This window comes from Anneissia japonica, unplaced genomic scaffold (assembly GCF_011630105.1).
Source record: "Anneissia japonica isolate Jap-2015-1 unplaced genomic scaffold, ASM1163010v1 scaffold3040_len1308831_cov196, whole genome shotgun sequence".
Taxonomy (NCBI): Eukaryota; Metazoa; Echinodermata; class Crinoidea; order Comatulida; family Comatulidae; genus Anneissia; species Anneissia japonica.
Genome location: NW_022718257.1, coordinates 400,671 through 428,436, shown reverse-complemented (window position 1 = coordinate 428,436; position 27,766 = coordinate 400,671). Strand labels below are relative to the sequence as shown.

The window sequence follows — 27,766 nt, the reverse complement described above, 5'->3', positions numbered from 1 at the left end:
TGAATTTTCAAACATTTTTGTCTATTTAAAAAAAAGTGCGTAAGTTATTGAGATGGTAACAATCAAAAATCGATTATAAATTTAATTCTACATTTATTAGACAAAAAAATAAACCCTCTTGGCCCACATCCCATTTTTGACACCATGACCATGGGTGATAGTAACCTGTAGTGTATATATACAAAGAATTTTTTCTAGTAGGGTCAGAGTTGACTAACTGGTACTTGGTGTGGTACTAGGTTTATCGCATATATGGCTTAGGGGCCGCGGTTTACCTCCCTCCGTTTAGTCATGCTGGATCAGGAGTAGTAAACTCGGCGATCGTGGGTTCGATTCCCACACGGGGCAAGTTTTTTTTTTGTTTTTTTTTTTAATTTTTTTTTTTTTGTGGGTTCGATTCCCACACGAGCCATATTTTTTTTTTTTTTTTTTTTTTTAATGGCAGTTTAGTTGATGGTGGATAATGACTAGCAAACATGGAGGTTGTGTGTTCGCACACGAACCGATTTTTTAAAAAAGTTTAAGGCAGTTTAGTTGATGGTGGATAATGAACGTACAGTATTGTACTCGTTGATGATGTCGCGAAATAACAACTAACAACAACGTGTCATGTCCGAGCCTAGGCCGTCATGGAAGCTCCCTGGCTCCTGTGTAATTCATGTTGTGAGCCAACTGCAGACGAAAAGGTTACAATCTTTTCAGAGATAAGCCGGAGAAAGTTTTAGACAGTGCTCATGAATGGAAGGACTTTAATACTGAGGAATGGAAGTTAGCGAAGTCCTTGGCTTGCTTAACCGTTTTTCTTCAATCGTCGCTTCAACTGTCTAGGCGCGTCTAGTCTAAAGAGGGCCTACATAGCAGGTCGAGATCCATGAAAAGTCGTATATAAAGATGTGGGTTACCCACATCTTTATATTTGCACAAGTAATTAAAATTGTTTATTGAGCAGATTAATCACACTGATAAACAATTGTACTACATTCGGCTGATGTACATGAACTTCTATTTAGAGATATAATTTCATTTTTTTCTTTCCAAAAATCTTAATAAACGTTAACTAGCACCTTATATCGACTTTTGAATGGTGAAAATCAGCTCAGTATAACCCATTTTACCGAGTACAAATTTTAAGTTAATAGAACATACTGCTGTTACCTCATCTAGTTTTCCCCCACCGTTGTATTTAGGTACACCATGGCTGTAAACTGTGATTGTTATGCATGCAAAGATCATACGCGGCGGATATCCTACACGGTGGATACCCTACGCTGCGCTATTTACACGATCTTTTGTTACTTTTTCGCCAGTGACCTCATGGTAAAATCGTATATAATCGCCTATAACCTCATAAAAAAATAGCAAAAAAACGTTTTTAAGGTTGATTCTATTATTAATGGCATATCAAAAATCCACTCTAGAACAAAAAATCATTTTGTATAGTTTTCTTTTAAAGAACCCATTGCATCTTGTGGAAGAGTAGGGGGTTACTCCGATGCTGTGGTTCATTTCAGGCCCTACAGTGTCTTTAAATGATGTGAACATGTACCTGCAAGTGCCTCTTTACGGATAGCCATGGACCACGCCCTTGCGTAATTCAGCACAATGACGCTTTGAGTTATGGGTTATTCTCCTACCTTTACGTTTTATGTGAAATAATGTTACAGTAGATAAATAATTGTGTTCACTACTGTTGCAGTACCACCAAAGGAGAGACGATTTCAACAGCAACGCTTCCAGACAGTAAGGAAACAAAGGTATGAAGGCTGTGGATAAATTATGAACAATTCAGGCTGAAACTATGGACCTATTAATAGGTCCATGCTGAGACAGTAAGTAGTAGGAGTGACAAGTACTGATATATCAAATGAGTTACTATGACGTCACAAAATTAATGCCTGAAACAAACACCAAACTCTTGGTCTAAAATACTGAAAAATATACTCATTCAAAGTGTTCTGAAGTTAGCAGGGAAAATACGTTTTTTATTTAACATTGCTTATATTAATACAGTGCAGAGACCCCTTTAATTCAAAGACACATCAAATTTGAGACCACTCTGTTAATGAATCAAATAACAATCTTCATTCTTTTAACACAAAGCTAACCCTCTAATTTGTGACTGACACCCCGAGACAACCACAAATGTTCAGATCCAAAGTGTGGGCTCGAAATTGTGGAAGGGGTGGGGCCAACTGTGTGAATAATTCATAGATTCATCAGAAAAATTTGATTTGATTTTAATTCATTCAGACAAAAAATATGATTAGTTTTGAGAGGCGATGCTAGGTCCATTAGTTTGGGCTAGCCTATTTGTTATGACCCTCCACATTAAATAAACTGAGATCCTCCTAGCTCATGGTGTTTAAATTTAGTATAAGACATTTGGCACAATAGGTATTAAATTCACATAGGCAGTTTTAGTTGTGCTATTATTGTTGTTTTTTTTAATATTTAAAGGTATGAAAGGCATCTAGCATGGTATAAGCACCTTGTCAAGAGGAAACAAGTACAAACAAACAATGCAAATCAGACAGCTGGCAATGCTGATGACAAAAATGTTGCAGACGATGAAGGAAGCGATAATGTAGCAGACGATGAAAGGATGGAGATGGAGGGGGACAATGAGCAAAAACCACATAGCGAAGGATCATCATTATCATCATCCTCATCATCTATATCATCATCAGATGAGGATGGTGATGAAATAAGTGATGACGTCAAAATGAAACGTATTCGTTTATCAGATTCTGCAACTATGCAACATGCTACAAGTGTTGATCAAGATTTAGATTCATGTAAACAGAATACAAACACTTTAGACGAGACATGTGAAGGAACAAGTATAGATGAAATTGGCACAAGAAAAGTTAAAACAAAAAAATATGCAGACCCAAGTAAGCAAATCGACCAATCAGATGCTGATTCATTTGATTGCAACACAAACAGTTTGGACGAGGCGAATGAAGGAGGGAGTCTGAAAGAGAGTGACAAAGTTGAGAAAAGAAAATTTGAGATTGACCAATCCACTTCTTGTTCACTTGAGCTAACTGACTCACAAACAGTTCCATCGACCCCATCTTGCCTACAAGTGGAAGGAAAAGAACCAGCTGAAAGCATTAAATTACATCCTGGCACCCAAGCATTAAGTCATATGATAGATAAAACCAAAAAGGTGAGTACTGTATAACTGTAATCATTGCAATTCTTATATCAATTTACTCAGCAATATCTATAAATATACCGTGAAACCTCAAGTAGAAGTCGTGGGCTTATTTTTTTATGACTGTTGAATGGGTTTCTTTTCAAGATGATGGTCTTCTTTTCGAGATGGGCTTCTTTTTGAGATTATTTTTTTTTATTACTAAAGAGGGGGCTAATTCTCTTAGATATGAATTCTGTAAATTTTGAGAATTACTACTTTAAAACAGTAGGACTACTGAAAACATTTTTTAACCAAGAAACCCTGTCAAAAAACAAGAAAAAATTAAAAAAATACAGTAGAGTATTTTTATCCATCAAAATTGGTCTGTATCATGGAGTTTATTATTCAGCATTAAATCTACTGAATATACCAAGTGTGTTTTTCACTGTTTATCTCTCCTTGAAATTTATGTAAAGTATACATGTAAGCCTACTGTACTATTTTATACTAAGTCCATACTATCTTGTTTTGAGATGAGCTTTTTTTGAGATAAATTTTGCAATCTAAAGAGGAGTCTTCATTTAGATATAGGCTTTTTCTTGAGATTAAACACATAGATCTTCTATTGGAGGTTTTATGGTATTTCCTTTATCTGTCAGCCTAGTCAGGACTAGTTATTTGCGGCATAAGGCCACAACCCAGGGGACTTCATTATTCAGTGCAAACACTTCGACCTCAGCGGTTGGACTATGTTTCTGGTTTTATCTCCGTCGATCTTCCAATGCCAGTTTATATTACTGTTCATTTTGTATGTGTAATGTTTGAATAATCTCTTCTTTTTTTTACATATTTCTCATCTTTATACAGAAACTGAAGCATAATACTAACAAAGAAGACCCATATAAAATTTATGAATACCTACAACTGAGCTTAGAGGAGGTAATGCTGAAATCGTCTTGAAAAAACACCATTTGCCAAGCAACTATAATTAGCTTTGTATTAACATACACACTAGATGTCATGATGTATATATTGTAGTCTATAGATGCTGAAGTTTTGGACTACATATATGCACGACAATGGAATGACCAGGCAGAATTACTGCTGTAACATCATTCACCACCATGCTGTAACTATTGAAAATATAGATACTTTCTGTGTATCTGAGGCTTTTTTTGTTTAATGAAAAGCACAACCATGTATAATTTTTAGTTGAAGATACTACAGATATTTATTGATATTGATTCTGATATTATTTGATATTAAATCCATTATTAATCTCGCATATTGCATTTATTTTACTTGTAGGCATTTTTCTTATCATATGGTCTTGGCTGTTTAGTAGTTCGGAGTGAGAACAAGGTATTGTACATTGATTAAATAATATTATGTCTTATGGTCAAAAAACAAAACAGCTGCATTCTCCATCACAGATATCAAGGCTCCCAAATAATCAGCTGGAAATGTTGCAATGTTGCAAGCCTCTTAAGAGAACTTTGTTATAGTGCAATGGAGGCCCTGAACAAACAGCTCTTCAAGCTTCATAAACAAACTTAGTTATTAATCAGTGAAGGTCCCTAACAATCAATTCTCCAAAGCCCATAAACAAGAAACGTTGGCTGTAGACTGACTGAGGGAACACAGAACACCAATTATCAATTATTGTCACTAAGTTTAATTATGTGATGGTCTGAATCTGCTACTTTTGAAAAAAAATTTAAACTTTTTTTGGGGAGTCAAATGGCCGACCTCTAAGGCAGGGGCGCCGCTAACTACAGCCTTAATGTCGGCGCTGGTTTGAGCTGCTCCTCACCCAGGATTTGGTCAGCAGAACCAAATCTTCTTGGACATAAAAACAGGAGGCCCAGTGTGGCTCGTGTGCACTTTATAGAACCCAAGAGTAGGGGTTACCCCAATGCTGTGGCTCATTCCAGCCACTGTCATTGTGGAATGATGTGAACTAAGCGCCACTCTACGGCTGCTACAGTGGTCATAGACCACCACCCCATATGCAATTCAGCATAATGACGCTGTGAGTTACGGGTTATTCTCCTACCTTCACTTTTACTTACGATACATCTTTCAAACTACTTGATGTGTTCTGCACTCAGGAACTGATGAATCTCACAGATATGTGGAAGGAGTTCTGCTCTCGTCAGCCAACGTTCCTGCGTAATTACATTGCGTATCATTATTACCGCAGCAGAGGCTGGGTTCCAAAGACAGGCGTCAAATTTGGAGCTGAATTCAGTGAGTACACAATTTTGAAGTTTTTGGTTCCTATTAAGAAATAGTCCTGTAGTTGTGCCCTACTGCTTGAACACATTATCGGATAAACATATACACCTCCACCCAAGACTCAGAATTCTATGGATTAATGGGAAGACCAATGCATAAGCTTTTCCATAAAGACGAAGTATGTGTATGCGCTAATGTTGTGGTTCGCCAAAATTGTTTGGAATGGATCCACCAGAGCGTGATATGATTTTATTGTTTTCGTGATACACAAGTTGCTGCTAGGCAAGTTAAAAATTTTGGGCAAGTATAACAACTGACAGACTTACCCTTCTGACAACTAAGTGAATGTGTAAAACTTCCAACGTTATCACACTGAAATTTTACATCCGTGTAAAATTCTAAATGCTAATGATACCGTTAATAGGAACCTCTGTCTCTATTGGGGTCTGCTTTTATGTAGTGTTAACTTGTTCTGCAGTGGTGGTTTTGCATAGGGGCCCAGTCCAAATCTTATATTTGCTCAATTAGATTCAATTAGGTTACTTTAATGTTGTATTTTTAATTTATACTTTGCTTTTACTTATTTTAGTTTTGTACAAGAAAGGACCGCCATTTTACCACGCCTCATATTCTGTTATAGTACGAATGGCTGATGAGAGGTCGTTGGTGTCAACAAATGATGCAAAGGAGCGGTGGTCAAGATGGGCTGGATTAAACAGGGTCACAGAAACTGTTGCTAAGGTCAGTTGGTAGGGTACTTTCTACATTTCATTTTATTGATCCTCAAATGTCAACTGCTAAATTTCATAGTAGCACAATATATAATGCAAAACAGTAATGATTGACAGTTAGGAAAAGAAACTTTCCTTCAGCTTTAAAAGATTTCCAGTATAACATTCAAAGATATTGCACCGATATCAAAATTCGTAATGCAATTAAAAAAAATGACTGACAGACGAGAGCAGCTGGTACCGGTTTACCAGGATCTCAGAATGAAGAGACCCTAAAGGGGAGAAACAAGTAACTGAAGAGGTTGTCCACACTTTGAGACAGTTTTGGTAAACTGCTATATCAATATACTACATTACATAACTATACTACTCCTATTTCAAAAAATACTCTGTCAAAGTTCAAATATTTTGCTTTTTTCAGGAAGTACTATTCTGTTACGTGATCAAGCCCGCCTTGTTAACGGAGCAAGACCTAATGTCTCCAAAATGCATCAGCAGTTTTACCATCAAGGAGATTGTCATGAAGAGAATAGTGCCCTCTAGAGAACGAGCAAATCCGCAATTGCCTCCAGAGATAACATGAGATACCTGTATACATATTGTACTCGCTCCAGAGATACCACAATAATGACCTTCATTTTCAGTACATATCACAAATGTGAGGTCTCACTACAAAATGAGTCTCATCGTTAGAAAATCAAAAAAAGAGTTTATATTACATTTTGGTAGATCACATTATAAGCTTTAATTTGGTCTTTGAATGGTATCCCTAGGATAAATAGATCCAGAGATGTTAGCATTTAAAGTTTAGGTGTAAGAACCAGGTTTTGAGAAAATCAGCCTCAAAGATAAACTAACCTGTACAAATAATAGGACTAGAATTACAGAATATGCGAAGAGAACACTGTTTTAGTAAGAAAATTCACTTAAAAAGTACAGTCATAAAATATAAGTATCAAGTTCTTCCAAAACATTAAAATCAAAATTTTGTATAAATGTTGCCTTTGACCTATTTAGGTGAATATCTCAATACGATTTCACCAACGATGCGTCTCATTTCATGGTGAGACCTCACAAATACCCTTGTTCCCTTGCCAGATATATTGTAAGATGCTTTTATATTTGTCCAAATAGCTTTATCATGAGAAACAATAAAATATTCTCTCCCTGTAGATATAGAATATGCTCAAATTTCCCCCTACTTATAACATTAAACACACTCAGTTGCACTCCCTCCTAAAGACAGCACAAGTAACCATAAATGTTGTCTTGAGTCGGCTAGCAAATGTAACAAAATGTGTTTACTTGTGTTTAGCATAGTACTGTAGTCTGTAATGTTGATCTTGATAGCGATTTGAAAATATGATTGTAGGTATTACAGTGAGCTTCAACTTTCTGTTGCCCTGTATATCAAAAGAAAGCTATCCTATGTAAAGTGAGTGGTAGTAATAAATCCAGAATTCTACCAGTTTCCTTGTAGATGTCATTACAGTTTTCTAATTTTTGCTGGGATCTGCGGAGGACCAGGAATTTTATCCCTGAGCAGTCCCCCAGGATAAACAATAAAGTAAATAAATAATAATGAATATTATGAGGCATCATATTTATATGAATAAAGAAATAATTTAAGTTTTTGTTTCTTCATTTTTAATGTTTGCAGTATCTATTTTAAATAGTGTATTTCGTAGACGTTATTTGAAAATTTAACCTAAGCAAGATGTTAACCAGCAGTTTTTCATAAGCAGGTAGATTTTGTGTGTTTAGGCAGGAAGGAAATGAGGTGATAAAGTTATAGAACTACAAATTATTAATCAGAGTCTTAGGTTTTTATCCTTAGTTGAACCTTAAACTGACTATGTATTGTAACATTTTCTAATAAAAATACATTGGTTTGAGATTGGCCCGAAATGCAACTATATATGGTATTATATCATATTTCTAATAAACAACATTGGCTTGAGATTGGACCAACATACAGCTTGGACGTGGGGGAATGAGTTATCTTAGACCTAGCTAGGCAGCAAAAAATGACGTAGTGGTTCCTCTCAAAACGCTCGACCTATAAGACTGCACTTGCCTGAAAACCTCTATTACCATAATAAGTGATAAACAATTAAAATATGAATCTGAAACAAAACTGATGAAATAAAGAAGCTGCAAGACAAAGTTAAAATAGTTGAAACACATTTTAATAGTTTGTGTAGCATACTACATCTAACAGCCTGAAATTCAGGCTATTTGATTTACTCATTTGTCACAGCGCAAGTCTCTTTCACTACAGTAGCATCAGCGAGACTAGTACATTGTCAACTGCTGGTTGTGCATTACTGAAGTAAACCGATAAAACAGACTTGTGCCAAATCTATACCTCTACACACACAGATCAATTTTAAGTATACAGTAATTGTAAAATTTGTCTAGGGGTCTGTTAAGTTCACTTAACTAATGTATACAAGAATGTTAAAATACTGGATGATATCCAAGTCAATGAGACCTGTAGACCTCTCATTGAATTCATCGTATTATATTATCACATAAATACATGACATTCAAACTACATCATGATTAGATTTGCATTGATATTACATACATAGTTATAACAAAAAGCATCTGCAATTTAGACAATAATGCTGCAGTAGGATTTCATATGGAAATGATCATCTAAAAAATTCATAGGAAAACATCTAAAAAAAAGTCTTGGAAAATATATTTGTTCACAAAAAACATTTTGAGCACACATTTTGAAGTTTAGATGGGATCACATTGTGTATTTTTCCAGTGAAATATATTTAATTAGAATCAACACAAAAGTGTATTAACATTAACCATTCCTTCATTTAACTTCAATTTCCTGGATATACAGTATATAGACAAGCATGAAGGAATGATGTGCCAACTTTTTTCACTCCATGAGGAAGCATTCCACCATCTTACCAGGTACCCATCTTAAACTACATTCACATCAATTCCGGAGGCTGGACAAAAAATCGTGAGTTGCTACGTTTTTTTAACCCTGCATTCACATTGCGCAAGGAACACTATTATTGGGGTAAGTACGTACGCATTCGATTGGTTTGAACCAACCAAGCTTGTTGCCAATTGGTCCATGGGAAAATGATGATTTCACGATACAATTGGCTCTTAGATCCATCGGTCTGGATCTGGAGTCCGGATTGGAAATCGTATGATTTTGATGTAAAAGGTCCTATTCTTTACCACTGAACCCATTTTTCATGTTCTGATGTGAACATAGCTTAAAGCCCTGTCCACACTATCAAATTTTACATGCAAAAAGTTGTGAGATGTGCCCTTATATGGGTCATAAGTCATATTACACCTAGGCTATGTTCTCACACGGCTGCCAACGGTTAGCAGGATCCGGATCATACTAACCGTTAGCTGCCGTGCGTCCATACATGAAAATCCCATGATCGAATCACTAGCCAATAAGAAACTAGAAATTGTAAATGCGTATGTGTAATTGGTTGATGATAAAAACGCGCTCAACTTGCTGACTGATAGCGCTTGCTAACCGTTAGCAGTATCCGGATACCGCTAATGGTTAGCACTAACCGATCGGGGGTTCTCACGCAGGTGCTAATGGTTAGCTCCCAATCCCGGATACTAGGGCTCTCGTGAGAACTGGGCTCATAATATAGGTAAATCAGTTACTTGTTTTTATGTAATTTCACTTTTTCGTAATATTAATTTGTAAATATAAGTGATCATTTTGTCTGTAAATCTACTTGAAATTTAGTAAATGTTTAAATTTTACTGAAATAAGGTGGTTTTTTTATATACAATGAAAGAACAATGAATGAATCTTTGTCGCATAAAATTTTATAGTGTGGACAAAAACTGGGTGGGGACAAAAAAATGCAGATGCCATGTGAAGGAAACTAACAAGCACCTAGCCTCAGACTTTGACCTTCGACCGGCAGCGCAAAGCCTGATCACTGCTCCACACTGTCTGATGAACATTTTAACAACTAAAAAAGTACATTTTGTAAAATCAAATCTTTTCATCATGATCGCACAAGGCAAACATAGTTATTATAAATATAATATGATTAATTTACATTCTGGTATATATTTACACAAAAATAATAGTATATTTTAACATGGATCATTGTTAGGATCATCAGAATCATAAATCACTTAACATATTAACAAGCTATTTAAATTAAAAGCTGGAAGATTGCATTTATTTGGCCTTTGATATATTATAACAACATAAAACCAATAATAAACATTCATAATAATAATAAATAATAATCAATGATATGTTATTCAAAATAATATTAATTTTGATAATTTTAATACTAAAAAATTTAATTTACATAATTATAATTATCCAGAATAGTTTATGTTTTAATACTATTAAACTGTACATGTATATTTATATTATTTTCAAAATTGTAGTGATTAATTTTAATTATTATTGATACATTTTTGACTTTGTAAAATGCTTCAATCTTTTTACCAAAGGGATTATATCCAAAAACTATTCATTTTTGCATTTTACAGTACATTACTTACTTCAAAACTTTCGAGTCTGTCCCTGATCTATTGCTGCGAAGTCTTCAGGCTGGTTTTTATTTAACAAATCACAATTATTACTGAGTATGTTTCTTCATTGATATTTACCAGCCAAATACAATGTTTGCTGATATCTTCCCTTAAAAAATAACTGTGATGTTTCCCACAAATATTCAATTTATCATCAAAATACATCCGGACAATCGGAGTAATCTCGGGCCCAATACTTTCCATTGTAGACCCAATCAGGTTCACCTGTATGCAAATTAGTATCTAGTCTGAACCATCGTGTGCGCCACGTTTCTTTCAGTTTGTTTCTTAACTTACGAGCAGCTCTCTGCTTCTCTTCTAGCCTATGTTTCTCATCTGAGGCGGAATCTGTGGAGAAACAGAAAGATGGACTATTTAAGTACCAATACACAGTAACAAAACATTTTATTAACATACTGTGTTGGATGGACGGATGGATATATTCGGTGTAAACACCAAATATAACTCACAAAAGTCTGAAGAAGACTTATTTCCAGTTGGGTGCTTCTGGTGGTGGTGGTGAAGACTTTTTTCCGATGAGTGTACTGTGTCCTTTAACATGTACACAGGCCATAATGCACACAGGAAAAATTGCTTAAACATCTCAGAGAGATGGTGCGCTACCGTAACTTGCTATACAGAGACAGCAGCAATGGGAATTGAACCAGGAACCAAGAGATATTCACGGTCCAGCGCATGTACAGTGGCTCCCACCAGTTTAGCCGACTGAGCTAAGCTGCTCTCCGTATTACGATATTCTATGAACTAAGTCTTCTATGAGTGACATAGCTGTGAGACAAGTATCTTGATAAATATATTTTTTTTGCATTGAAGCTATCCTCTTCAGGATCACATCTTAAAACCATATTTTTTTTATGCAAAATAATGTATTGGAAAAAAAAACAATTACCGATATCTCCATTTTCCAGATGTCGGATATCAGGTCGAAGCCGTGCATCTGTTGGACAAGCTATCTTCTTTATTTCTGGTGTTAGATTATTCAGTTGTAATGCAAAGCTTGTGAAGCTGTAATACTGTGAGCTGTTTTCCGGCCGCTTGGTTACTCGCCAGATTAATGTCGCCGAGTTGAATTCTGGTCCTTCTGGGTTGATTCCAAAATCAAGGTTGTCAATACCACCTGGACCCTAATAATCAAATGTTTAAAGAGTTCTTAATTAGTTGTACAACCACAACTATAATTTTCATCATTGTCAAATTTGGTTTTATTTATAATTTACGCACAAGGACCAAAGAATTGCCAATAACATAACCACAGCACATTTACACATAAATGGCTATGACAGGTAGTGGATTGACTGTTCCGCTAAGGCCAGCATCTTAGATACAATGGACGTTTCAATCAACCTTAAAAACTGACCATTCAGAACAGGCCCAGAAATACATGCGTGTCCTGCAAAGGCACATATTTGCGTATGTTTTTACACTATCATTTTTGTGGGACCTTAGCGACAATATCCAAGGGGCGGGGTTTAGCGGAAAGGTTGTTTTGATTGGTTAGTTTTAAAATTTGATTGACACTTCAAAAAGTTCTATTAGTCAGTACACCGAGAAACAATTCTGAGCAAATTTCTGATTGGTTTATCGTGTGCATAGTCTCAACTGAAGGATGAGAATGATATTGCTAAATAAAAAGACTGGCATTAGCAGGCCTAAAAACAAGAGAACACGTACAGAACAGATTATCTGTTAGAGCAGCACCGCCATGCTCTCTCTTGATGGAGATATCTTTTAAATGAAAACCAAATATTTTATCAACCGAGCCATATATTATGTACCTAATGGAAGGGTAATAGGGGAACCAAACAAAAGGAAAGAAAAGCAGAAAAACTGTTACTCCAGCCTCATGGACCATGAAAAGCGTCATTATTCTCGTGTTGTTGTGGACTATAGATTACTTAACAATTTTAACCCAAAATAATTAATATTCAAGCTATTTCCGATTGATGGTTAACTCTTACATACCCTTTCTACGGCGGTAGGGCTCCCTGGATTACTTCTACTATGCCGGCGTTTTCCTTTTTCCTCCCTTACTGCCTTCTTAGCTTGTTCATATTCATCGGCTCCCATACTGTAGAAATATTCTGTCCAATTACCAAACAAATAGCATATCTTCTTTTTTCTATGAGAAAAAACAGACAAATTTGACTCACTGTTGACACCAGGAAAAATGCGAGTACTTTTATACTGTTATCAAGCAAGTAATCATCATTTCTTTTTTCATGTCCTTCCCTCCATAACATCAGATTGGAAGAACTAGCAAAGCTTGAACATGAAGTAGTAAATACAAATAGGCCTATTTGGAACCAATTTATAAATTCAACAACCGCTGTCTCTTATACACATCTAGAATGTATGTTCTTGGCTCTTTTTCACTAAATCTTCCAAAAGAAATTGAAGAAAAATTTGACAAATTTTGTAAAAGGTATGCTACAAGGGCATGGAAAAAGAGAAATGAGATAAAAAATGAAAACGAACGTTTTTGATTTTAGCCCTGTATTACTTTATGACTTTTGATTTACTTTTATATGCTTCTGTGTTATCTGGCCTGATATGTGTGCTTCTTGTGTGATAAGTGGTGTAGTATAGAGTTCAGTATGTACTGTATGTCTTTATGTTTATAAGAGACAGGTATACAGTTGTGTATGGATATATATGTACTTATGTACTGTGTGTGTATTTCATGTACGTTTGTATAGTGTTTGTATAATTGTTCATGTGATTGTTTGCATCACTTCATTTTGCCTTAAGTTTTTTTTAGTTTTAGGATTGCTTTTAATTTAATTGCTTTTTGAATTGTCTTTTTCTTAGCATAAGTCTTTTTTGTGAACTTTACTGTACATTTTGTTTTGGACGCACCTTGATTGAGAAGTGTGCCACTGACTGAAAAGTGTAGTTCCTAATAAATTATTATTATTATGTCATTCGGACCTACAAAGTACCACATGCAAACAAGTGGTTAGCCTTCAACTCGAACCTTTAATATATCGGTTAGGGGTACATAACTTGGCTACTACGTACCACATTCTTTCATAATTATAACCTTTGCTGGCATTACAGAGACCCAACCCAAATTTCTCTTTATGATTTGTACACTGACAAAGTTATATTGAATATTGAATTGAATGGGTCACCCTTGATTGACAAAAAAGAATGTATGATGGATGCTAGTACGTTTAGTGTAGTCTGTGTATGGGCCCATGCAATAAAGGTAGAAGCCTTACTGTTTATCAACAATGTATCCTTCAACTTTGTGGATATCTTTGCTGAACCATCCTGCTGGCTTAAAGTGCAAGAAACATCTGTGTCCTGTTTTATGGTTGATGATTTCCATGTGTCCATACTGCTCAATCCACACCTTGCCAACAATCAGGTTGTGTACTGCACTGCTTATGCTGTGCCATGTGTAAGATTCTTCATACCTGGAAGGAAGATGAAAGTACATCATAAAAAGAATCATCTCCAATTATAACAGCTGATGTAATTGAACCATTTGGTATTGATAAAACTAGGAAAAGGTAATTAACTGTCTCCCATTATGTCAGCTAGTAAAGAGTATAGAATTGAAAAAGGTCAAACTACCCTGATTTGTATACATGCAATGAAACTTTCGATACGAACGCCTTTTACATCCTTTTGTAGGATGCCCTCTAGTTTGTGGTAGTACTTTTTGAGATAGGATTGCGTTCCAATGACACCCAGAGAGTCGGACCTCTTGTAGTTCTATACTCTTTGCAGCTAGCAACATGCACTACTGTACCTGTGCTTGATGCTTCTCAGCGATAATGATTTATGTGATAATGATTTGTGTGTTTGTTTTGTATATTTGTTTTTTTGTGCGTGATTTTTCTTTTTTGATGTTTAATGTGTTTTGTTTGTGTTTTGAATGTGATTGAATTGCGTGTGTAAATATGCATATTTTTATATATTTTTATAAATATTAAATTCCTTTTAACATGTAAATAAATATCAAATTGTTAATTGTTATCATGACCCAAAAAGGGCCACACATAAAGAGAAACAAAGTAAAATATTAAGTAAACAATAAAGAAAATAAATAAATGGGCACTAGTTTAGCTGGGCTACTACTATGTTCCATATGAGGCTTGTCATTCCAAAACCAGTGCACTTTCACTAATTTGTTATACTGAGTATTAGCACAAGAATATGGCAGTATTGTATACTTCAGCACCTTTACTACAGAGAAACCATAATATTTTACTCATAACTCTGGCGATAGTAAGTTGATTCCAGTGAATGACCTACTTTAAAGCTTACAATGTGGAGAATACAGTACAGCATATTAAAAATTTTCATTTTTTGGTCACTAGTGCATCAGCTTTTGAGATAGGTAGAAATGAAGTTTATAAATTGTAGTATTCATAAAACATACTATCATTACAATACAACTGGGCTATTTGTACAATAAATACACTTACACCTAGTGGTTGTTAACATTCATTAAATACAAATAATCAGAGTGGATCTGACCTTAAAGTGCTATGTTGCACTGTCCCTATAACATACTTTTTTTTACGGGTGCAATCCATATCTGTATCTACACAATAACTTACATGTACAAACATGTACTAAGTACGGCAAAGTGTTCACTTCCTTATTGCACTATTCGCTATCATATTTTATCAATTTATATTAACATTTTATCAACATTTTATCAGGCAAATCGTCTATCTGAGGTTAGAGTAAACAAATGTCAGTGAACAAACACCATACTTGGGCAGGTCAATTGTAATGTAAGTACACCTTTAGGGGTCACCTCTAAATTCTTTCCACTTCCTTATTGCACTATTCGCTATCATATTTTATCAATTTATATTAACATTTTATCAGGCAAATCGTCTATCTGAGGTTATAGTTAACAAATGTCAGTGAACAAACACCTTACCTGGGCAGGTCAACTGTAAGTACACCTTTAGGGGTCACCTCTAAACTCTTTCCCCAGAACTTCAACTTGGGATTCACTGAACCGTGAAATTCAAAGTTATTTGCTGATGCATGGAATGCACTGATTGGTGGGTGGTGACTGACTTGCTCGGATATTTGTCGTAAACCGTAATTATCCCTTAAAAAATAATTCAAAAGAAATAGCATTTTAAAATGTTTATATTGAACAAGAAATTTAGTTTATATTAATATTTTGGATACTGTGTGAAAAATCCTGAGAAATGTTAACAGCTTTACTACCTGAAGAAAGCTCTCCAAACAGATGAACTCCTGTAATTCATAAATTCATGAATGCATTTGTTATTACTGCAGTGTTCTCCTGAAGTCATTTTAATCGTCAATTTCACCAGTAAAAATAAATGACCAACCAGTAAAAATTGTGTGTTGGTAGCAGAAAAAGAGCACTTATTAGGCCTAAGTAGCCTAGGGTGGCCTTCTTTTAATAAGCAAACATCATTCCAGTCCAGGCTTAGGCTATGATTATGTATTGTTTTTTGAGGCCATTTAACTCCACTTCAAAGTGGCAATACATCACACGTTGCGCGCACTTTGCTGGCTCTATATGGACAAATTTACTACTAAAAATGTTTCAATTGGGAGAGCACTGCACTGGCATATAAATAATAATAATAATAATAATAATAATAATAATTATTATTATTATTATTATTATTATTATTATATATTTTATTAATATTACAGTAGAACTCTTCCTTGAGGACATCTCTATTAAGGGGCCACTTAGCAACCAAGAAAAAATATCTGTAAGAATATCCTTGAACACTATGGCCAACTCTTATTCAGGGATACCACTATTAAGGGGACACTTTTGTGGTCCCAAATGTATACTTATATGGTATACCATAACATAGTAACTCTCAGATACAGTAGAACCCCTATTAAGGGGACACTTTCAGGACCAAAATGTGTGTCCCTTCAATGTAGGAGGTCCCCTAAATAGGGATATCCCCTTAATAGGGATGGGTTCTACTGTAGTTACTAGACATAAATAAAATGCAATATATAGAAAAGAGAATATTTAGTTAAAGGTTATTTAAAGTTATTATAGCATACCCAAAGAAGTCAAACTTCTTACCATGTGAGTTCAAAGGTTTCTCCGAGAAGGGGATTGAAAGGTTTGCTGACACGCTCAATGTTAGACGCACCTGATGACACGATGAATGTTGCAATATACTACACAAAAAATGACATATTATTATTTTTTTTTTTCAACACCACTGCATGTATATTGTTTAACATTTAAATTGAACCAAAATTGCAGGTATGGGTACAAAGGACTTCTGGCAACGAGTCAAAGTCAATAATAGCCACAATTATGTTCAGCATCTACAAAACACCTTTTATAACCCACAGTGTCAAAAGACGACAATGTTATTACCCCGTAGCCATTCAATACAATACAATACAATACAATAAACATACTGTACACAACCATCTTGTTTTTGAATTACGTCTGGTTGTGTAACATTATTGATATGTACTTCACATTCATTTAAATGTTCGAGGATTAATCAAGTTTTAATTTAATTTTTTATATAGCCTAGGATAGCTTTGTTTTTTCTTGTTTTTCCTTGTTTTGCACATGGAGACCATGTACTTTGCACTATGTAAGTCTCACACCATTACCATTACCATAGTGAATAATAAATGTGATTTTATTATAGAAATATCAAAACAAGATACATTTAATAACTTATAAAAGATATCTTACCTTCATCCTGTCTACAACATCATCACATTTTCCAGCTTTGTCTAATAAATCAGCATACTCAACATATTCACTAAAACGCTGTAGAAAACTAAGGGGTTCGTTGAACACAACTGGCATGGTCATTTTGGAGAGTTCTTTACCAATGCATTGCTTCAATACAGTCCAGAGGCTGAACTGGTCTCGTTTGATCATTGGGCTTGGAAGATTTGTCCTTTAAAAAGAATACCACAGCATATTAAAGCATAGACACATGTTAGTGATAAGGCTATAGGGTCATTCCGTGCCAACTCAACAAATGGGATGGCTGGGTACCGTCTCAGATTTTCTTGAAACTCGGATATAATGTGCACCAACATGTCTGACGAACAAACCCAAAATTTGACTTGCCAATTCCAAGTCTTTTAGAAGTTACGGCCATTTGAAATTTTAGGGTCATACCCCTTTTTAGCTATGAATTATGACATATTTGTAAGTTGCATTTTCAATTAGCCATATCTTCAAATAGAATAAAGATAATTAACTGAAAATTGATATCTAGACTAACTTTTGGCTCTAGAACAGGAATATAACATGACTTTTGGTATACCGGACCCGTTACGAAATTATTGGTTCGTAAAGACCCTAACTTATTTGGTTGCGTAATTTTTCTTCCATTTTTAGACTCCATTAAAATACCCAAATCAGTTATTAAATGGGTCTTATGCAACAAATTATTAATATATAGTTGGAAATGTTTCACCACAAAAAATTCCGGATTTTTAACTTATCATTTTAGAGGGTAATCGTAGGTCAAAAGGTCATTCGGGACAAAAAATGCACAAAAATGCCTCGTTTTCATGGTGACCTTTGACACTGTGGACAAGTACGCTTGTTGTTAAAACTTGCACCATTAATTAATTTATATATGATGATCAGATTTTCCAAATATCAGCTTGGTGTCTTTATCCCTTCATGTTTAAAAAGCGATTTGAAAAGGGGTGTATTTTTCAATTTGTGACAGTATAAGTGCGTAAATGTGATAAAATTAATTTTTGAATAACGATAATATTAAAAATAATCTGCCGAGACCCTTGAAACTTATAATTCTAAAACAACTTTATGTGCTTATTTCAGGCATGCAGTTCGTTAAGGGATATAATGTTTCATTAGTAAGATATATCCCCCCAAAAATGGCCCAAGTGCAAGAATTTCGCAATAAAATTGTTTTTACTGTTGATTTCAAATGAGCATAATATTATCCGTGTACTGTCTAGAGCAGTGAAACCTTTCATTCTAGGACAACTTTTTGTGTTGATTTCAGTTATGCAGTCTGTTAAAGGAATACATTGTTTAATTAGTAAGATATTATGCCCCAAAAATGGCCCAAGTGCAAGAATTGTGCAATAAAATTGTGTTACGATTGATTTCAAATAACCATAATATTATCTGTGAAGGGTCTAGAGCCATGAAACCTTTCATTCTAAGACAACTTTTTGTGCTGATTGCAGTTATGCAGTTTGTTAAAGGGATGCATTGTTTAATTAGTAAGATATTTTGCCCCAAAAATGGCCCAAGTACAAGATTGTGCAATAAAATTGTGTTTTTACTATATTATTGATTTCAAATGAGCATGATATTATCCATGTACTGTCTAGAAAGCCATGAAACCCTTCCATTCTAGGACAACTTTTTGTGCTGATTTCAGGTATGCAGTCTGTTAAAGGGATGCATTGTTTAATTAGTAAGATATTTTGCCTCAAAAATGGCCCAAGTGCTAAAATTGCGCAATAACATTGTGCGACTATATATTGATATATTTCGAATGAGCATAACATTAACAGTGTACTGTTTAGAACCATGAAACCTTTATTCTAGTACACATTTGTATGCTTATTTAATTCATGACGTCTGTTAAGGGACAGAGTGGTTAGTTAGATAGTATGATATTTAGCACCAAAAAATGGCTCAAGTGCAAGAATTGCATAGTAACATATATTTTAAATATGAGCACAATATTATCAGTGTACTACTGCCTATAGCCATAAAACCTTTAATTCTAGAAAACCTTTTGTGCTTATTTCAGTCACGTAGTCTGGTAAAAGGAACACAGTCTTTAATTAGTAAGATATTGTACCGACCCCAGAATTGTGAAATAACGGTGCTTTTCACCATTCTCGCACAAGAGCCACTTTTGGGGCCCCAATATCTTAATAATTAAACATTGTGTCCCTTACCACCAGGGTGCATGACTGAAATAAGCACAAAAGGTTATTTTTGAAGTAAAAGTTTCATGGCTCTAGACAGTACAATTTAAAATTTATGCTCATTTAAATTCAATGTCACACAATGTTATTGCTCGATTGTTGCACTAGGGCCATTTTTGGGGCAAACTATCTTACTAACTATTAGTTAGTAAGATAAAAGACTGTATCCCTTAACAAACTGCATGAATTAAATAAGTGTACAAATATGTACTAGAATATACATGTACTAGAATATACATTTACGCACTGATACTGTCACAAATTGAAAAATATACCCCTTTTCAAATCGCTTTTTAAACATGAAGGGATAAAGACACCAAGCTGATATTTGGAACATCTGATCATCATATGTAAATTAATTAATGGCGCAAGTTTTAACAACAAGCGTACTTGCCCACAGGGTTAAAGGTCACCATGAAAATGAGGCATTTTTGTGCATTTTTTGTCCCGAATGACGTTTTTGACCTACGATTACCCCCGAAAATGATAAGTTAAAAATCCGGAATTTTTTGTGGTGAAATATTTCCAACTATATATTAATAATTTGTTGCATAAGACCCATTTAATAACTGATTTGGGTATTTTAATGGGGTCTAAAAATGGAAGAAAAATTACATAACCAATTAAGTTAGGGTGTTTACGAACCAATATTTTCGTAACGGGGTCCGGTATACCAAAAGTCATGTCATATTCCTGTTCTAGAGCCAAAAGTTAGTCTAGATATCAATTTTCAGTTAATTATCTTTACTCTATTTGAAGATATGGCTAATTGAAAATGCAACTTTTCAAATATGTCATAATTGATAGCTAAAAAGGGGTATGACCCTAAAATTTCAAATGGCCGTAACTTCTAAACGACTTGGAATTGGCAAGTCAAATTTTGGGTTTGTTCGTCAGACATGTTGGTGCACATTATATCCGAGTTTCAAGAAAATCTGAGACGGTACCCAGCCATGATTTTCTGAAAATTTATTGAGTTGGCACGGAATGACCCTATAAGGCTATACAATTATGAACCATTGTACAAGAGGAATACGATTACAATATAAATGCAGGTCTCCTTAAAAATTCAAGACCACTTTTGGGACCTGGCGGTTTTCAATAATAAAAATATGTAAAAATAAGAAAAATATATTATCAAAAAAAAATATATGATAGGCATTCATTTGGGACGGTAGGAAGGTGGTCTTTAATTGGGGGAAGACCTGTACCAAAAAAAAAAAAAAAAAACATGTTCCTCTAAAATTGTCCATTATTTTTAAAGATCAAGTCATTTTGCTGTTAACACTGAACCCTTATTAAAACAGGTCATAGGGCAAGAATATAACAATTACCACTACAGCATTTTTAATAAGCTATTTCAGAGACTAGAAACTAATTTTTTTCCACTTGTCCTAAATATTATTAATGCAGTGTACAATATTCCATGATGTAATAATTACCCTCCCAGGTATTAACATTTGAATTTATAGTAATTCAAATGTTCCAATATTATTCCATGCTGACCAACAAATAAAATCTGTCAGGTTTCTGGAACAACACTGCCATTTTCATATTTTTTCCCCTGTAGACTACAGTATGTCTATGTAATAGAATTAGAATAAAAGATTCTTGAATTCAATTAAAATATACTGAATATTCAGACAAGAAGTCAACATTGTGATTGCATTGCTGTTTGTAAACAGAACACCGCAACCTGTGCCTGATCTAGGAATTCGAAATAGAAGGGAATTAAACAAAAATTTGTGTTTCCATAACACAGCAATTACCTATGTGGTTCCGATGGAATTGTTTTTATAATTTCATTCACTTTATTATCTTGTTGCGATTCCATTGCTTTCGTTGTTTCCGAAATTGTTAACTGGTTGAAAGTTCCCGGCATCCCATCCATTAGGTCCGACATACTGTGAAAACTGTCAGCGTCACTTGAACTTAAATCCTCTGCGTCGCAAAACACATCGTCTGACCCGTCAAATATTAATGGTGAGCTAGACGACAATCGTTTCGCAAGCTTCTCTTCAAGCGTGTGGTGTTCTTTCGCTAACACATGCAGCGCATCTTCTAGCACTCGTGACTTCTCCGTTTCTTGTTCAAGTTGTAGTTTTCTTAGCTGAAAAATTCAAGGTTTGTAAATTATCTACGGTGCAATAAACGGGCTATACAGTACCTTACAACTCATTGCAACAACAAAATTTGGTTCACATGACCACTTCCTTTTTAATCACAGTGCTTAATGTTATTACTGGTCATTAAAAGATTATGTACATCTTTTTAGCTATGTTAGGAGAGTATCCTTAAAGGTGCATGTTTTAATTCAACAGATTCCGGGTTGAAAATCATCGACTCTTTATAAGAAACTCATATATTTAATATTTTATTTGCAAGTCCTTTCGCCAAGGGATTTGAAGAATCCCCCAACACATTTTGTAGAAATGCCCTTATAAATTATTAGTCAAAATAAAGTGCCAATTTTGTAATCAAATTTAGCATTTTGTAATACATATTGGAATGCCATTTCTGGACATTTGAGGTGTTATCCTTAAAATCTTCTCCAACCATAGTGGGGCTGAAGTGAGTGTGGAATCAAAGTACCCTTTTGTGAAAATATAACAACACCCCACCCCCCTTTATAGAAATCCTTCCTACAAGCTTCATTTTTAAAATATGAAATATAAAATAACAATATTTATATTATACAATAACTAGCCTTCCTGAATGACTGAAAACATTCACAACATACAATAGTAATATAATAAACAATTTTACAAACAATTAAACAAATGTACAATTTTTTTAGATTGAGAATTTATAAAACAGATATACAGTTGAATCACTCTTCAGAAAAACCCCTAAAAACACCCTTGATGTGTAAACTACATCAGCACACATCCACTGACAGAATTTATGTAATATATGACTATGTAATTAATTCTATATTATGGACACTTGTAACAGAGAGAAATATATTAAAAACAACCACTTAAAAATGCACAACATGATAAATGATTATGGGAGAAAATAACACTATGGTTTATGGTTTATCCATGGAGAAAATAAAATAGATTTTATTTTCTCCATGGTTTATCTAACTTGCACAAACCACAAATAGATTAAACTACAGGCTGATTAAAAACAATCACTTTCAGATGGAATGAGAAACCAGGAAATAAACTTCAAATAGATCTTAAGTCTTGAAATTTAATAGAATAGAACTTGAATAGTATAAAATTAATTATCTACATTTCATTTCAACAGGCAAGTCTATTTTATCGAAAATAATCCCTTTGATGAAAAACAAACACACAATAAACACACCCAATACAAGCAGGTAGGAAACAACACTTTCAATAATAGCGAATCAGGGGGTGCCGTATAATGTCCATTGATTTCATTGTCTGTTGTTAGTTTACAATTCAATGACTTTTAAAAGACTTGATATTCCAACTATTCTTTTGAGGTCTATTCTGCTACCTGTTCTTTGGTTAAACCTAAAAAATAGCAAACACGTACATTTCTTTTTAGTACCAGTGCTGCAGGTGTGGTCATGAATTTAATGGCTACATACTTAATATGGTAATTAGTAACACTCTGTAATTATGTTAATTGAGTATGTAAGTATGTAATATCAACAAGTAATCCTTGTATAACTAAAATTTAAAATATAAAATACATATATACTGTAGTAACAGTGTACTCCCATGGTCTAGGCTGTGACTGTATGTGTTGCTCATTTTATTTCATAAAACCCCTCTTGAAAGGGGTAAGGACGTCCCCATAAAAAAATTATTATTACTCTATCAAAGATTAAAAACTGATGAGGGAGGGAGGTTTTTTTCTTTTTTTTTTAAACTTACCCTGCCCTCATTTTTGTTTTATCAATGTTTGCTGGTAAATTAATGGGTTAAGGACAAATATATGAAAAGCCATAAGAATGGAATCAAATATAGGCTAAAAAAACAAAGACGTTTTTGTTGTACTGTACCAGTACAGTAAATATATTTGCAAGAAATCTTTAGCCCTTCAAGTGAATAAGGATGGAAAAAATGATCGTTTGAAGTAGAAATACATGGCGATTAAAAAAAAAAATTAGAATTTCTCCAAAAGTGATATTAGGGAGCAGGGGATAAACTAATAATTATTTTATGGGGCCTAATGCCTAAAGCAGCACGCTCTAGAATGACAATGCAGTACACAATGCTGGTTAAATGTGCATACGACCTGGACAAGATTACCAATAAAAATTTTATCACTTTCAAATATGCTCTCCAAGCCTATCTAACAAATTAATACTCCTATAAATTACTACCAACATAATAAACATAAAATACACTATATTTATAATACTAAACCTTCTACAGTTTTGCACAGTTCTATGATTTTTATGAGTTATTGTATACAATAATATTACTGAATTTATTGTAACTATCAGTGTATTTGCCAACTATAGCACAGAATAGTGTAAGCATAACTATATGGTTATATAACATAATATATATTTAAAAAAAAAAAAAATACAAGCATCACATTCCACCCTAAAATAGTCTGGTCCCGGGGATGTGTCCTGTGGGGATGTGTCCTGGACAGGTTGAAAGATAACTACTATTATTTTTTTCATGTCATACTATCAATGACATGCTTACCCCACTGTAGGTCATAATATTTAGATCGAAAAAGTATTCCCTTACTAAGGGATAGCCTGTGAACACGGATTGACCATTTTTTAAGATACATTTCCCTCAAGTCACAGTCAAGAAAGTGTCCTCTTTATAAGGTATGTCTGAAAGCTTCTACCAATTTCTTGATAATACATTTTATACTACTTTTTTTTTTTCCTGATACCAAATTAAAAAAAAAAATCTGAAGATATCTTTCATAGCTTATCAGGTCCCACAAACTACTTAAATAATATTTCAAAAAGCTTGCAAAAAATTATAAGCCCCATTCAATTTTACACTGTACTCCAAGTGAATCTAAAATGAAAATAACAAGAAATGCTTCCAACTCAAACTGTCATTCAAATTTTTAAAAATAATTTACGATGACATTAATGAGCAATATTACTAAATGAAAATAAACATAAACTTATAAATCTGAAGTTTTGCTATATTATGGTAAATTCTGTATGGTAATAGCATTTTAATGGACATTAATGGCCTTTCATACTTGTTACACAATGCCTTTCTGTTGCCCTCTGTCCTTTAATTAACCTATTTTCTAGATGAACATGATAACGTTTATTGATCCAACAACTGGACTTTGGTTTATGACTGATAAAAAAAAAAAAAAACTGAAAATAACTTGCACTCTATTTTAAGTGTATCACTTTCCAGACATAACTGTAATTCCTTGTAGATTATTGTTGAATAATAACTTTACTGTACATAATTTGATAATATATGAAACATCATTTTAAAGATATCCTGTCTGTAGAATAATCTAGAAATCATAAAAAATAAATTAACACAATTAAACTGCTCTTTTTTAAGAGAATAAAGTTATTAACTTCCAATTTGATACGAATAAAACAAAATCATTTTCACTAATTTACACACCTTTCCTGTGAAATTCCATAGATGATTACCAGTCAATTGAAAGTAGATGCAAAAATGTCTTCATCATATTTGCTCATATGGCAAATTTTCGATGGTTATCTTCTGGCAAATTATATGTATGTAAATTAGCAAGAAAAATATTTTCGTATTTTCATTTTAGATTAGAAACTAATATTAATAACTTAAATACTACCTATTATTGAATTTCAAATTCATTAGTTATACATACATATTTGGTACCAGTTTTAGTGTGAATATCACAGCCTGAAATATTATATGCCTATGTCATTCAATATAATATATGCTGTACTGACTTCAAATAACAAAATACACTATATAACATCTACCAGTCAACTTACATTGTTTGTGATGAAACACTTACATAAACTGGTGTAGTTATGTTTTAACTATCATACGATATAAATTGTATAAACTTGAGTACAGATCTTCCAATTGGAGCAAATGAAGGCATATGAAGTGTGTGTTAATTTACTTTTTCAGAATGGTCTACAGTGACTGTGTACAATAATCTCATGATGGTTTGACGTATATTTGCAGTCTGACAAGAAGGTCACAGAGGTCAAATTAGAGTATACAAACAGGGTAATGGTATAGTAGAAGTACGTGTATGGTATAGCATCGCAGCGATTTCTTTTTGTATTGCAGCTCAATTAGATGTGATGTCAAAACTATTCAAACACTACGTGACAAATATCAATATATTAATAATAACAGAATCGGAATTGTTTATGATGATGTCATTTTATCAATGTTTCAGAAATTCCTATTCCATGCTAAATTACATGTCCTACAGTAGAGCTCCAAGAAAAGCCATTGGAAGCATGACACTATTGGAATGGTAAGGACTTAACTGTAAAATTATGCCAGACACACATTAAATTATGCATAACTATCAAACTATAATTATGAAACTAACATTTTAATATCAGATTATAAGCATGCTTGATAAAATGCCACACTAAAAAAAAAACGATTACAATAATAATTTTATCAGATTATCAAATACTTTTATACATACATGAATCTATTGGAATGGTACAAACTTTGAATCTATTAAACTTGTATTAATTTTCCAAGTATAGAAATATATGCATAATTATGTTATAACTGTGAACTTGATATGCTGCACCCAATCAGGATGTTTCTATTTTCAAAATGATAAAGGCATGCTTGACATCAGCAACTATGGTCAATGTATTGTGCTAAAAAAACATATACACATGAAAACAATTTAAATTGCTGAATTAAATATTCTTAAAGATATCACTTGAATGAGAACAAAATTTCCTCACCAAATACTAGATGCAAAAATAACATGTTTCTTCAAATAGACCCTAGGGATTCTCCATTTCCAATTGGACTTTAATTTAGTCTTGATGTACACGACTTCACACAAGCTAAGTATATTTCAATGACAGCTAGCTGGTACAATGGAATTCATCATTTGTTAAAATAACATTGACAAAATGTACAAAAAAAAAACCCTATTTGATCTACTGCCCATTAGGCTTTAAATATGGAAATAAGACAATCTATTTTGGGATCAAGGATATCATTTCTTGAATCACATCATAAACATTAATTGAGTCGTTACTATCTCAACTATTTGATAATTTATAATTTTCTCATACCATGCGTAATATAAGAAAACCTATAGTATTTTTTATTAATTTACAGTACTATATAATAAGCCTATATATATACCTGCAAAAGATAAATTGTACGTAGTTTCTGAGGTAAGACAATAATACATTTTAGGAACAGATCCAAAGAGAAAAGCAACATTATAATATACGACAACAGAGGAATAGACAAGGAAGGGATGTGAAAATCCAAGCTCGGTTTTACTCCTAGTTAAAAAAAAAAAACCTGTAACTCAGATAACTGTTCTACTGTATGCCTCATTGAATGTTTTTAACATATTCAATCTTTTTTAAATGTTGGATATTTACAAGATTCTTGTTCAGATTGTACCTACCAGACCGAGCCACTTTAATAGTGCATTTGAGTTAGTAATTATCAGTACCGAGCCACTTTAATAGTGCATTTGAGTTAGTAATTATCAGTATCGTCAGGACTTCGACCTTATATTCAGGCCAACTCCCATGCACTGAATATAATAGATCACTCAATTTGTACAATGTATTATACTTTCTACAGTATATAAAGTATAATATCAGAAAATCCTGAACAAAAAAAAATCTATATCCTAGTGCCTCTATATGTTGTTGCAGATAACACCTGATAATAACTTGACTAGATGGTGATTTGGAGTTCTGAATGACTTTTTTCAATAATCTTTGTTCAACTTCAATTTGATTATTCAAATAGTTTCAATTTGATTCTTTAACATAGTTTTTATTATGAAAATTGCAATGAAGTTTTGTCATATTTCATATTTGAGCCAAATATTCATTACTAATAGGGTCATACCAGCTCAAATCTGCCAGAAATTTAAAAGTTCCCATGTGACACCCCCCCCCTCCCCTTTGATTTTCCTGAAAAAAAAGTCTTAAAATACCTTGATATATCATAAGAAAGAATCCAAAATTTCA

At 33.6% G+C, this 27,766-nt stretch overlaps 2 protein-coding genes and 1 long non-coding RNA gene across 6 annotated transcripts in view; 2 read left to right on the top strand and 1 right to left on the bottom strand.

Annotated features, from left to right (window-relative positions):
* The window catches only part of LOC117110496 (tRNA-splicing endonuclease subunit Sen2-like), a 12,429-nt gene extending 5,538 nt beyond the window's left edge, over positions 1–6,891 (top strand). For 2 of the 3 annotated variants that reach the window (XM_033253222.1, XM_033253223.1), the window contains exons 4-10: positions 1,697–1,754; positions 2,458–3,172; positions 4,010–4,081; positions 4,451–4,504; positions 5,254–5,392; positions 5,970–6,121; positions 6,533–6,891. In XM_033253222.1, coding sequence (XP_033109113.1) covers positions 1,697–1,754; positions 2,458–3,172; positions 4,010–4,081; positions 4,451–4,504; positions 5,254–5,392; positions 5,970–6,121; positions 6,533–6,694 — 1,352 coding nt within the window. In that variant the 3' untranslated portion in view covers positions 6,695–6,891. Of the gene's footprint in view, positions 1–1,696; positions 1,830–2,457; positions 3,173–4,009; positions 4,082–4,450; positions 4,505–5,253; positions 5,393–5,969; positions 6,122–6,532 lie in introns of those variants that run through there. The other variant, XM_033253224.1, reaches the window with a different exon arrangement.
* Positions 6,892–7,063: 172 nt separating this feature from the next.
* Positions 7,064–8,006, top strand: LOC117110462. Its single transcript, XR_004445698.1, has 2 exons — positions 7,064–7,550; positions 7,592–8,006. It is a non-coding gene; the product is annotated as an uncharacterized LOC117110462 (long non-coding RNA).
* A 272-nt stretch (positions 8,007–8,278) lies between these two features.
* The window catches only part of LOC117110461 (oxysterol-binding protein-related protein 2-like), a 41,946-nt gene continuing 22,458 nt past the window's right edge, over positions 8,279–27,766 (bottom strand). For both annotated transcript variants that reach the window (XM_033253167.1, XM_033253168.1), the window contains 8 exons: positions 21,408–21,748; positions 17,396–17,606; positions 16,760–16,857; positions 15,605–15,781; positions 13,923–14,120; positions 12,664–12,820; positions 11,591–11,825; positions 8,279–11,028 (listed from right to left, as the gene is read on the bottom strand). In XM_033253167.1, the coding sequence (XP_033109058.1) occupies positions 10,835–11,028; positions 11,591–11,825; positions 12,664–12,820; positions 13,923–14,120; positions 15,605–15,781; positions 16,760–16,857; positions 17,396–17,606; positions 21,408–21,748 (1,611 nt within the window). In that variant the 3' untranslated portion in view covers positions 8,279–10,834. The remainder of the gene's footprint in view (positions 11,029–11,590; positions 11,826–12,663; positions 12,821–13,922; positions 14,121–15,604; positions 15,782–16,759; positions 16,858–17,395; positions 17,607–21,407; positions 21,749–27,766) is intronic.